This window comes from Martes martes (assembly GCF_963455335.1).
Source record: "Martes martes genome assembly, chromosome: X".
In the NCBI taxonomy this organism is placed as follows: Eukaryota; Metazoa; Chordata; class Mammalia; order Carnivora; family Mustelidae; genus Martes; species Martes martes.
This window is the reverse complement of record NC_137897.1, coordinates 31,289,775-31,303,335: the sequence shown is the minus strand read 5'-3', so window position 1 is coordinate 31,303,335 and position 13,561 is coordinate 31,289,775. Positions and strand designations below refer to the sequence as shown.

At 36.6% G+C, this 13,561-nt stretch overlaps 1 protein-coding gene across 1 annotated transcript in view; it reads right to left on the bottom strand.

Annotated features, from left to right (window-relative positions):
* Nucleotides 1-4,818: 4,818 nt before the first annotated feature.
* PRRG1 (proline rich and Gla domain 1) overlaps nt 4,819-13,561 on the bottom strand; it is a 158,474-nt gene continuing 149,731 nt past the window's right edge. The window contains exon 4 of the mRNA XM_080794727.1: nt 4,819-6,766. Coding sequence (XP_080650853.1) covers nt 6,281-6,766 — 486 coding nt within the window. The 3' untranslated portion in view covers nt 4,819-6,280. The remainder of the gene's footprint in view (nt 6,767-13,561) is intronic.

The following is a 13,561-nucleotide window of genomic DNA, read 5'->3' as shown; positions in this document are numbered from 1 at the left end:
CCAGAACCTTCACTTTCTGCTTATAGAGAATCTGAAGGTCAAAGTTGAGAGTTTAGAGTCCCTCAGATTTTTTTTTAGAGCATTCACTGAGCTCTTTATGTGTGTTTAGCCATCTAGATTCCTATGTGGAAGTTTTCCAAAGTCCTTATTCTTTTTATCCCCAAGCTTTTCAGCTTGTCTGTTGTTTACTTCAGATTTCATCCCTTATCCAGGTGGTAGCAGCTAATGCATTTATTTTTAAGTGTTTTTGGAAAACACCCCCAGCTAGTTGCCTCCAATTTGAGAGAGTACCCAGTAAGAAAAAATAAAGGCAAGCCTTAGAGCTCAGGAGGCCAAAATACAGGACTAAACAGTCAACCTCAGTTCTTTGATAATAAGGTCCATGTTCCTCCCTCTCCTACGAGGAACCTATACCTAGAGTGTGGACTGTTGTCTTCCAAGATGTCGCTGAGAAGGGAAGCAGGGGATAAGGCCAGGCTTTTAAAGGCTTTTTTCCTTTCCTGCTTGCTGTAAATTGTAATTAGTTTCTAGTGTTCTGATGAAGTTGATGCTGACAGTTTTTGCCAGTTTATTTGCTGCTTTTGTGCAAAAACATGCTTTTGGAATTCCCTACTCGATACTGTTTTCATTGACATCACTGTGTGCTTATTTTTAAATATGATTTATAAATTTATTAAAACCATCATTAACCACAAATGCAAAGGGACTGAGTATTGAAAGTAGCAAGAAGTATGGTGATGTTGAAGTGATATAAACAAAGAATCAGAACTATTAACATTCCATGGCTCTCTTCAAATATTTTTACAGATAGTGTAGATTAGTGGCTATAAGTACAGTATACTTATGAATTAGGGACAACTGGACTAAAAAGAGCACTTTGAACCCTAAATAGTCTGTTAGTGGAGGAGATTCTAGAGATTGTGTGTGTGTGTGTGTGTGTGTGTGTGTGTGTGTGTAAAGATGAGGAGCTATGAAACTGTGTTATCAATAGATGTTATATTCTAGTGGTTGTCTAATTATGTTCATAAAGTTCTAGTGTTTTCTGCAACTTGGACTGACTTGAAGGGGGATTGACAAGGAGGGTCACAGATGGTGAGGTTCCAAGCTTCCCACTTCTTAGTCAACCACCACTAGAATTCTATAGATTATATTAGGGTTCTATGAATTTTTCTGGAAGTTAGCTTCCACTGCTAAAAACTTGTAAAAATAACAAATAGACTGATATACAGGACTGCCTGATAAATATGCCTGGTTGTAAATACCAGAGGGTTTTGGGCAAAAAGAATCTCTGTGAACTGGAATGGAATTAGGGTTACACTAAATTAAAATTTTTTCCCAGTCTTAACCTGATTGCAAAATCCCTAGAGATGATGTCTACAGGCACCATTATTTTCTTACCACCTTAGCTTCACACAAAGTAGGCACTTTGTAAATATCTATTATCTTAGCTGTGTAAGGAAATAAGGTTAGATAAGCCTGTGGGACCAGATAATAGTGGATTTTGAAGTCTAAAAAAAATACAAATACATAAAATTACTGAGAACAAAATGTCCTCATACAAAGTTTAAGGAAATGGTAAGTGCTAAGAATTACAGCAGAAATAAGCATTAAGACAGAAAACTACTTATATTTTGGTCAATACATAGGCTTAAAAAAGCCCTCACTTTTAGGTATTTGGGGGGGGGAAGGGAGTTAAAAGGAGTAAACATAATTCTTGACTTCAAAGAGCTTCGGGTATGCAGAAAAGGCTTAGAGAGAAGGAGTAGATTCAAGGAGAGCCAAGAGATGGATGAGCAGCTTTCGAATTTCTACTTTGAAGTTTTCTGAAATAAGAACTTAAAAAAGGACAAGTCAAGTCTTTTGGCTTATGGCTACAGCCAAGTATGAAATTTAAAATCTTGATCTCTTATGATAGATGTGAGAACAGTGTTATCTTTAGGGAGAGGTATACGAGGGAGCCTTCTGGTTTCCTAGAGATATCTTGATCTAGGTGTTAGGTTTCATGGATGTATTAATCTATAAGTCACATAATTTTTAGAAATTGCTATATATTTTTAAAATTACCTTTTTATGATGTTTTGGACAACTCTCTGGGATTTGTGCTTACAAAATGAATACTCACACTTATAGTCAAGGAGAAATGTTAAGACAGATTATAAGTAAATCATTTTAATATTTATACCATAAAGATCAAATCCTATTTACATTTGCTTAATCAATGACTCATCACATCACCTTTTAGTCTGTTTGGTGACTACACTTAGGAAGATGTCCTGTGGTCATAAATGATTCCATCTTATGCTTTCCTTTCTTATCTTCTCAAATGTCAAATGCAAGCTGCTAAGGAGGGAAAAAAGCAGTTCCTTTATCTGCAGACAACATTATGCCCAAGACTTAACAAACTATACTACAGTAGGGAGGTCTCCCTGGAGTGAGTGGCCCCATTTTGTATCATGCCCACATCATTCAAAAGTTAGTACAAAAAATTCTTTCTTATGCTGAGAACACCCTGAAGTTTTCACCAGATAATTTCTGATTTCTTTGCTGAGCAATATTCCTTAACTTCATGAGAAAGAAAAGAAACCGTTTTCTCTTGTTAAAAAGACCATAATTAATAAAAGCTTATGAAGCATGATTCTTACCTAACCATAATTAATACATGGCAGAAAAAAATCTCTTGGGTTTAAAAATAGCTTTATTTAGCATACCAAAAACACAGAAACATAAGAAAAAAGTTACCTAGTATAAACATAAAAATAGTTAAATACCATAATTTAATGTAAACCAAGTGTTTAAAAATGTGAATTATAATAAAATACATGCTATTTACACAGAACCAAGTTATTGTATCAGATCATCAATCTTGAAGTCATCATTAACAATGAATCAAACACAGCATTTGTATTTGTACTGGTCAATAAAAAAAAAGAAATCCTTTAATTCACTTTAAACAGATATAATTCCAAGCAGAAAGCTAGAAAGTGCCAGTTCTAGGATTCCAGACACAGCCACTGCATGTGGAGGCCTGGAAATCATTCCACTGGAAGACCATTAAGCCCAGTCTCTCATTTAAATGCAAACTGGTTGATTTAATTTAGTTACTGCTTAATAAAGGTACTAAATATATCTGCAAAAATAAACCTTTGTTAAAAATGACCAAAGGTGAATGTAATATCAATCATGTAAGAAAGGCAAAAGCATAAAAAATATATATTATTCCAGACAAGCCTCTTTAATTATAGCAAATGTTAAGAAACTCAGTTTATAAAACCAGATGGGATAGCAAAAGGGTTTTGAAAAATGTGAAACCTAGGTCAAAATCAAACAAAATGAACCTAAGAGAATATTTTTTGAAGAACGTGATATTTTTGTTTATCCTGTCATTATCCCATGAATGCGGCCATGAGATCTGTGGCTGGTGTCAGTTACCACTACAGAGTGGTGTGTTTTCTTTGACCGACAGGTGAAAAAACTGTCGCTGTTGATTAGATTAAGCATTTGGCTTTTGCTTCAAGAACCAACATCCATTCTTATATTGCAATGCAGGTATTTCTAAGAGGCAGCATTAAATCCAATATCAGGACTTTAAAATGTAAAATAAAGTTGCAAGAATATATACATAGTAATAGAATATCCTGCTCCTTTTTCTAATCCTGTAATTCTAACTTTTGATCTCCAGACCTCTTTATACTCTTTAAAATTTATTAGATACCTGGATGTCAAAGAGCTTTTGTTTATATAGTTTATATCCATCAATATTTGCCATATTAGAAAATAAAACTGAAAAATTTTAAGTATTCAAAAATTAAAGTTTACTACATGCTAACATAAATAACATTTTTAAGAAAATAGCTGTATTTCCTAAAACAGAAAAAAAATTTGTGGGAAATGGCACTGTTTTACATTTACAACTGCTTTTTGAGACATGGAGTGAAAAGACAACTAACGCCTTTGTATTATGAAAATAGTTTTGATCTCACAGATGCCCTGAAAGGCTCTCAAGGATTCCCAGGGGTTCAAGGGTCAGCCACACTTTAAAACTGCTGGTTTCATCTAAGGCCTAATGTTAATGACCCCCCCCCCCGCAAAAAAAGCCCACACAAAAGGAAACTTAATTTTCCTTTAAAAATAAACCAAAATAGCCATACATGCACACAGAAGTCACTGGATCAAACACTCCCACTTTTAGCTGTAACTAGAAGCCCAAAGTCACCATGTGCTCACAGTAAAATTCAAAATAATATGGCCATTTCTACTGAGACTAGGGTCAAGATTTATTAATTTTTAGTTCATGAAAGCTACAAACCCTATTAACTAAACACCTATGTCTTAGTTCCCTTTCCAGCATCTGCTTAATCTTGTTTGCGCTAAGCTGGCTGTCGTCTCTTGAACTGGCACAGCATTGGTATAGACCAGAGAGTGATAGACGTTTAATAGCCCAGATACTCAGTTCAGGAGCATGTTAGCCATTAATGGAGCAGCCGCCTCCATTTCACACTATGTGAAAGCTCTGATAAATTTTAGGGAAATGGAGCAAAGTCTCCTTTAAGCACAGTAAGAACAATGCTATGACCTCACACATAGCTCTTCGCATCTTACAAATTACTTTCATACACACCATCTCATTAGATCCTTTTAAAGCCCCTGGAGACGGGCAGGACAAATGACATTATCTGTTTCAGAGTTAAGGAATCAGGTGCAGATAGGAGTCTTTCCCAGGGTACCATGGCAAGTACTTTTTTTTTTTTACAGAACAAGATGAGAAGTCAGGTCATCTGACTCCTAGTTCAGGGTTTTCCCCCAGCATTCCTCCTTTTTGGGTTCCAGGGCAGGATTTGAGGGAGGGGCCTGTGGGGATGGAGATGGAGGCAACAGGATATGGCTGATGCATCCAGACCTGCATTCCTTCTGCCTCAATTAACCATGTTCTCCAACACTAAGGAGGCTTGGGAGTGGCACAGACATTCCCCTGACCAATATAATGAATTTTCCATCAGTGCATACATAATGGCACTCCGTATGAAACAACCCTTCTTTCTGAACGAGTTTATGTTGGCAGTTCATTCACAGCCTGTTCCCTCGACTCCAGGGGAAAAGAAAAATCCTGCACTTAAAAAAAAATGATGAAAATACAAAATGAAATAGCAACAATAATGAGATCTGTGTGAAACTATAACAGATTTATTGTGCACCTGGCACAACACAGACTTTGCAGTTTTCCTCCACCAACTGGAGAGCAATATTAAATCGCAGTTCTTAATTTAATGGAAAAATACCTCCTAATCATCTCACGGCAAAGACTTCAGTCTATAAAAAAAACTAAGAAAATAATTTCAAGAATTTTAACTAACTTCTTAGGTTCTTACAGATTCTGTGGTGGTAGGAGAGAGAGTAGACAGAGTAAAAGGCAATAAAACAGCAAAAAGAAAATAATTATTGTCACAAATGAGCTAAGGAGAAATCTGTATATATTCCCTGTCATTAATACATGTAACTGCTTCAGACACTATTCTGTTATCAGGAAATCCTCTCTACCAAGATGTTAATACAAATAGCATGAGACATTCAAAGACACTAAGCAAAGACTGTTTAACTTGGGGGTGGGAGGGTGGAGAAAGGCAATCAACAACAAAACCCTTCCTCCACAACTAGCCAGATGTCACTAATGGCCAATGATATTCTTGCTGTACACTGTAAGTAAATTATTGTTTATTTTGCCTGCCTTCTCTCTCTCTGAGATGTTCCTAGAATCAAGATGGAATACATGCATTTATTTAAGGTATTTAAAGAAAAAGGGATGTTAACAAAAGCCAGTAAGAACTAGAGAATATGCTAAGTTCATCTTATTTTCAAAATTCAACAGCATGTGGCAGGCTATACACAAATTGTTGGTGTCTCCCCCCCCAACCCCCAATTTTGGAGGAATATGCTCTTTATAGGTGATTTAGACAGAAGGTAATGACTTTTTAAGACACTTGTACATATACTGGGCTGATGTGCCCATACACACGTGTATAGACCACATGTATGTCTCAACACATCACGTGAAGACCTCCACTAAGGTTTTTCCCTCTTCACACATTTCCATTAGAGAAAATGGGCATGGATAATGATTTTATAGTAGGAAACAGAACTAATGAAAATCAAATCAGAAAATGAGAAGTGGTATGCTGTCAGGTCCGATAAAATAAGTCAATGCACATTTATGTAGTGGTAAAGTGCTAGAAAGTTCTTTCATTAGTATTTTAAAAATGATTATAGTAAAAAGAAGGTTGCAGTTTCATTTGATGGTGGTGACCACAGGCACCATAGCAATGGCACTGGCTGAATTGGAATTAATGATGTCCTCATACTCTGGGGGTGGGTCTAAGTGAGGTTCTGTTTCACTCCTCCGGAGGTTCACCTGGCCGGTGGCTTCCTCGTAGGTGGGTGGGGGATCACAGTTGGATAGACGAGTGGAGACGGAATCTGAGCGCCCAACTACATATTCCAGAAAGCCTGGTGACAATCCACTGCTGTCAAACACTTCGTCTGGCGGGGGAGGCGGAGTGATGATATTAAGGTGCTGTGGGAAAGGAATGTGGCCTTCAGTTACTGTCTGTCTGCGAGTTTTGTTTCTGAGGAAGCATCTCCAAATTAGAAAAATGACCAGAAGGATAATAAAGAGGCCAAAGATTAATGGAAAGGTAAGGTAAAACTGAAACCAGTCACTTCCTCTGTTACTCTCTCCTTGTTGTGCTTTTGTGTAGGTGTTCCAAAACTCCTTCTGAAAATAAAAGACAAAATAAAAATCAGTGTGATCAAAAGATGGGAAATATCAAATGAACAAATGTCTGGGTTCTGTTAACATAACGAACCAAAACCCAAAACCAGATTTGTTGGTTTAAATGACCTACTGCTTATATTTTCCATGATAAGAAATTACAAATAAAGCATCCTGTTCTCTCTGTATCCTTCCTAAAATGGTCAGTGAGAACCCAGAGTCTTTTTCAAGACTTGGAAGTTATTTATATTTTCAGCTATGACATTTTAGAAGGAAAAACAAAGCGTAAGAGATTTCCTGTTTCCCAATTAAACCAAATAGTATTCCCTTAAAATGTCAAATATAATTTTCCATGTCCAACTATGAAGTTTCTGATCCCGAATCCCCATCATCATTAATGGTATGTGCTATTTTAGGCTGTTGTAGGCTTTCAGTGGTCAAACAATTTATAGATGAATGCTTTGTTTTCTTTTTTTTTTTTTTGAATGCTTTGTTTTCTAATGGTTCTGTTTGAGGTCCCTTTCCCCCAGACCTTACTCCTCAACTCCCTCTCCAGCCCTCAAAGTTTAGTACACAGATGTCCACTGACTGTCGTAATTACACATTGCCCCTAGTAGAAAGCTCAGGAAAGTGAAGGAATTGTGTTAGGTTATTTCCAAACAGAGACTGTAATCCCCAAAGACACGTGACCTAGTAGTTCAAATCTTTCGTATCTGTATAGGGGGAAGTACTGAAAACATAAAAAGGTCACCTGACGCAGTTACTAGCTATGAGACCTGGACAAGTTACTCTTTTGAGTCTTAAGTTTCCTCACCTGAAAAACAGGATAATACTAATCTGTCCTTATAGGCTGTCTAAGCATCATATGAAATAACATACATAACACATCTAATTAAGTCCTTGCCATATAAACACTCAAAGAGTAGTTATTATGATTTTTGTATATCGTAATCAAATCGCTGCCTCAAATTCACTGATTAATCTAGCCCATACCTTGGTGTAAAGACCACCCCCAATCCCAATGTTATTGACTCTCTTTTCAAAGCTTAAACCTAACCAGTAAGTGCTTTTCTCACAATCCTATTTATGTGCAGGCACTACACATCACTGATAGTACATATCTGGCATCAAGGAGGGAACCAGGGCATTATCCAAATGGGCAAATAGAGGGAGTCGGACTAGACTGGGGATTGTCATGCCAGATGTCCCATGATAGCATGGAGTTAACGTAAATCTGTGAATCTGGTTATTAAAAGTAAGAATCTGAGCACTAAAGCTGGTTGTTTTGTAGTCATATATTTTATCAGTCACATAGGTTTTTTTTTTCAAAGAAAGAATATTTAGCATTTACAACATTACCAATTCCTAGTCACTATACCATTATCTATTCAGACTTAATTATACATACATTGCATGAGTCATTGCTCATTACTATTTGTTCTCTTCATCTTCCCTGATTTTGAAGTTGCTGTTCTGGCTTATTTTGCAGTTGAATAGTCCTTTTGGAAGAATTTTCCATAGATGAGGCACATGGGAAATAGTCTATAAAATTTTGCAGCTCTATGAATAACATTCCTTCACCCTGATTAGTAAATGTTATCATAATGATATTTCAGACTCTCAGGTCATAGCTATCCTTTTTTTCCCTAAGAAGTCTAGGTAATGTTCCATGGTACTGCAGTTTCCAGTGTGCAGCTGAGAAATCCTATACTTGTTCATTGGACTTTATTATTTCTTATTTGTAAGATTTTATTTTTATCCTTGACTTCTTTTCACCAGGCTGAAGCTTTCGGTTTTTGTTTTCTATCACTTTTATTTTTTATTAGATTATAATTGATAAGCAGTATTATTATTAGGTGTGCAATAATGATTCGATATTTGCAACATTACAAAATGATCAGGTAGGTCTAGTTACCATCTTTTACCATACAAAGTTATTATAGTATTATTGACTATATTCCCTCTGCCGTACGCTATATCCCCATGACTTATTTTGTGACTGGAAGTTGTATGTTTTAATCCCCTTCACCTATTTCATCTGCCCTCCCTCTCCTCTGGCAACCACCAGTTTGTTCTGTTTCCATGAGTCTGTTTCTGTTTTGTTTTTTCTTTCTTTGATTCCACATATAAGTGAAATTTTATGGTATTTGTCACTCTCTGACTTAGCATAATATCAGGGTCCATCCATGTTGTCACAAATGGCAAGATTTTGTTCTTTTCTCTGGTTAATAGTCCATTGTGTGTGTGTGTGTGTGTGTGTATCTTTATCCATTCATCTATGGATGGACACTTAGGTTGCTTCCATATCTGGGCTATTATAAATAATGCTGTAATGAACACAGAGGTCCATATATGTTTTTGAATTAGTATTCTCATTTGCTTCAGATAAGTCCCCAGAAGTGGAATTGTTGGATCATATGGTAGTTCTATTTGTAATTTTTTGAGAAACCTCTGTATTGTTTTCCATAGTAGCTGCATCAATTTACATTCCCAACAACAGTGCACATGCTCACCAATACCTACCTTTTTGATACTAGCCATTCTGGCAGGTGTGAAGTGGTATCTCATTTGTAATTTTGATTTGCATTTCCCTGATGAAGAATGTTGTTGAACATCTTTTCATGTGTTTGTTGGCCGTATGTATATCTTCTTTGGAAAAACGTCTATCCAGGTGATTTGCCCATTTTTAAATTGGGTTGGTTTTTCTTTGCCATTACTTAGTTGTATGAGTTCTTCATATATTTAAGATATCAACCCCATATCAGATATATCATTTCCAAGTATCTTCTCCCATTTAGTAGGTTGCCTTTTTCTTTTGTTGATGGTTTTCTTTGCTGTGGGAAGGCTTTTTAGCTTGATGTAATCCCATTTGTTTATTTTGCTTTTGTTGCCCTTGCCAGAAGAGACAGATTCCTCCCCAACCAGGAAAAATTGCTAAGACTGACATCATAGAGCTTACTACCTATGTTTTCTTGTAGTTTTATGGTTTCAGGTCTTACATTCCGTTCTCTTTTCTTTTTTTTCTTTTCTCTTCCCTCCCATTCCTTCCTTCCTTTCCTTCCATTGTCTCCCTTCCCACCCTTTACATCCCTTCCTTTCTACCCTTTACATCCCTTCCTTCCTTTCCTTCTTCATTAAGTAGGCTCCACACTCAGTGTGGATCCCAACACAGGGTCCAATCCCGTGACCCCGAGATCATGATCTGAGCCACCCAGGTGCCCCATACTGCATTCTTTAATCCACTCTGAGTTGATTTTTGCCTGTGGTGTAAGAATGTGGTCCAGTTTCTTTCTTTTGCATGTAGCTGTCCAGTGTCTACGACCCTATTTATTGAAGAGACTTTTTGCCATTGTATGATCTTGCCTTCTTTGTCATAGTTTAGTTGACCATGTAAGCATGGGTTTATTTCTAGGCTGTCTGCTCTGTTCTATTGATCTATGTGTCTGTCTTCATGCAAATACCATACTGTCCTGAGTACTATAGCTTTATAGTATAGTTATAAGAGATCATGACACTCCAGCTTTGTTCTTCTTTCTTAAGATTAGCTTTGGCTATTTGGGGTCTTTTGTGGTTCCATACAAATTTGGGGATTAGGGGTGACTGGGTGGCTCAGTGGGTTGAGCCTCTGCCTTTGGCTCAGGTCATGATCCTGCGGTCGTGGGATCAAGCCCCACATCGGGCTCTCTGCTCCACAGGGAGCCTGCTTCCCCCTCTCTCTCTGCCTGCCTCTCTGCCTACTTGTGATCTCTGTTGAGTGAATAGATAAAATCTTTTAAAAAAATTTTTTGGGATTATTTGTCCTAGTTTTTTGAGGAATGCCACTGACATTCTGCTTTGGGTAGTATGGACATTTTAACAGTATTCACTCCATGAGGATAGTATATCTTTTTATTTATTTGTGTTCAATTTCTTCAGTGTTAAGTTTTCAGAGTATATGTCTTTTATTTCCTTTGCTAAATTTATTCATAGATATTTTTTGATGCAATTGTAAATGAGATTGTTTTCTTATTCTTTCTGCTCCTTTGTTAGAAGTATAGTGTGTAGAAATCCAACAGACTTCTGTATATTAATTTTGTATCCTGCAAGTTTACTGAATTCATTTATTCTAATAGTTTTTTGGTGGAGTCTTCAGGATTTTCTATATATAGTATCATGTCCACTGCAAATAGTGAAAGCTTTACTTCCTCCATCCTAATTTAGATATCTTTTATGTCTTGTCTAATTGGCGTGGCTAGGAATTCCAATACCATATTGAATAAAAGTGTTGACAGTGGGCATCCTTGTCTTGTTCCTGATCAAGAGGAAAAGGTATCAGCTTTTCACCACTGAGTATAATGTTTCCTGTGGATTTGTCATATATGGCCTTTATTATGTTGAGGTATATTTCCTCTATACAAACTTTGTTGAAAGTTTTTAATCATAAATGGATGTTGAATTTTCTCGTGTTTTTTTTGTCTATTTTAATAATCATATAACTTTTACCCCTCATTTTGCTAATACAGTGTATCACATTGATTTGTGAATAATAAAGCATCCTTGCATGCCTGGAATGAATCCCACTTGGTCACACTGTGTGATTTTTAGTGTATTGTTGAACTTAGTTTGCTCATTTTATTGAGGATTCTTGCATCTGTGTTCATCAGAGATATTGGTGTGTAATTTTGTGGTTTTTTGTAGTGTCATTGTCTGATTTCGGTATTAGGGTAATGCTGGCCTTGTAAAATTAGTTCAGAAGTGTTCCTTCAATTTTGGGGGAATATGTAAGAAGGGAAGGTATTAACTTTTTTTTTAAATGTTTGCTGGAGTGGTGCCTGGGTGGCTCAGTTGTTAAGTAGCTGCCTTCGGCTCAGGTCATGATCCCAGGCTCCTGCCCTGCATTGGGCTCCCTACTCAGCGGGAAGCCTGGTTCTCCCTCTCCCACTGCTTGTGTTCCCTCTCTCAATTCTCTGTCAAATAAATAAATAAAAATCTTTAAAAAAAAGTTTGTTGGAATTCAAAGTTCTTTGTCAAATAAATAAATAAAAATCTTTAAAAAAAAGTTTGTTGGAATTCAACTATGAAGCCATCTGGATGTGGAGTTTATTAGGAGTTTTTTAATTATTAATTCAATTTTGTTACTAAAGTCTCTTCAGATTTTATATTGTTTCTTGATTCAGTCTGGGAATACTGTATGTTTCTAGGAATATATCCATTTCTTCTAGTTGCCTAATTTGTTGGCATATAATTGTTCATAGTATTCTCTTATCCCTTTTATATCTGAAGTATTGATTATAGTTTCTCCTTTTTTTAAATGAGTTTGGCTAAAGTTTATCAATTTTGTCTATCTTTTCAAAGAACCAGCTTTTAGTTTCATGGATCTAAGTCTTTCATTTATTTCTGCTATGATCTTCATTATTTCCTTCTACTAACTTTGGGCGGAGATTAAGATTTTTCTTTGTTTTGGGGTTAGCCTGTATTGCTCTGAACTTCCCTCTTAGAACTGCTTTTGCTTCATCCCAAAGATTCTGAAACATTTTATATCCATTTATCTCATGGTATTATATTTTCCTCTTATTTCTTCACTGACGCTTAGTTGTTTAATAGCATAACAAGCCTCTATGTGTTGTTTGTGCATTTTCCACTTTTCTTCTCATAACTGATTTCTAACGTATTGAGAAATGTTTTATGGCCCAACAGGTGACCAATCCTAAAGAATATAGAACATTCCATCCCTAAACAGCATAATACATATCTATTAAGTCCATCTTGTCTAATATCTTATTTAAGGCCAGTGATTCCTTATTACTATCCATTGATGAAAGTGGGGTATTAATGTCCTTTCCTATTATCATACTGCTCTTTCCCTTTTTATTCCTGTTAAAATTTATGCACCTGACATTGAGGTACCTAAATGTATAAAGCAAATAATAATACGTTCTATCCTGTTGTTGGATTTACCCTTAATAATTCTGTTATGCCCATGATCAGCAAGTCAGGATGCGATTGCAGAAACAGGGTCTGCTGGCACTTCCAGCCTCACACAAAACCCCTCCCAGTTCCTGCTGCTTCTGCAGTCACTTTACACTTAGTAAGTGGGTCTCCCTCACTATAGTCTGGGTACTTTTCAATCTGTTACTTTGATGCTGATTATCAGGGTAAGTGGATTTAAGAGCAGAATCTCCCTTCCCCATAGTTCTATGATTCTTCCGGTCTTAATCTCCATTGATTTTTAGAACCAGATGTTTTGGAGGTTCATCTCTCCAATGCCGGCCCTCAGGGTGGCACGACAGCTTCACTTCTCAAGGGACAGTTCTGGCTGTGGGATTCCTGCATTTGGGGTGGGTTCCCAGGTGAGGCCATGTCTCTGCCTCAGCTACCCTTCTTGATCCGTCTCTTTTATTGTGACGGTGAAGTTCATCTAGTTCTCAGGTACTTTACAGCTACATATGGAATAATTTTCTTATAAACTTGTGGTATCTGTGTGAGGAAGTAAGTTCTAGGTCTTTCTATGCTACCATCATGAGTCCCCTCCCACACAGGCTTTGAAAGTACTCTGGGCATAAAAAAGACCCAAAGTTAGTTATGTTCTACCCTTGAACTAGATTTTCTAAAAGGTACATTATTACTCTAATATTCTGTGACTCTAGATTTGCACATGTTATAATATTGCATGATCGCTTAATGGCTATATACAGATGAAAATATACAAGGTTCAATATTAAAATAAGCCAAACGTAGAAATAGCACACTCCCAAGAACACAGCATTTGTTTTAGGACAATACCAAAAACCTTAAACTGTCAAGTGATTCATTTTTTCA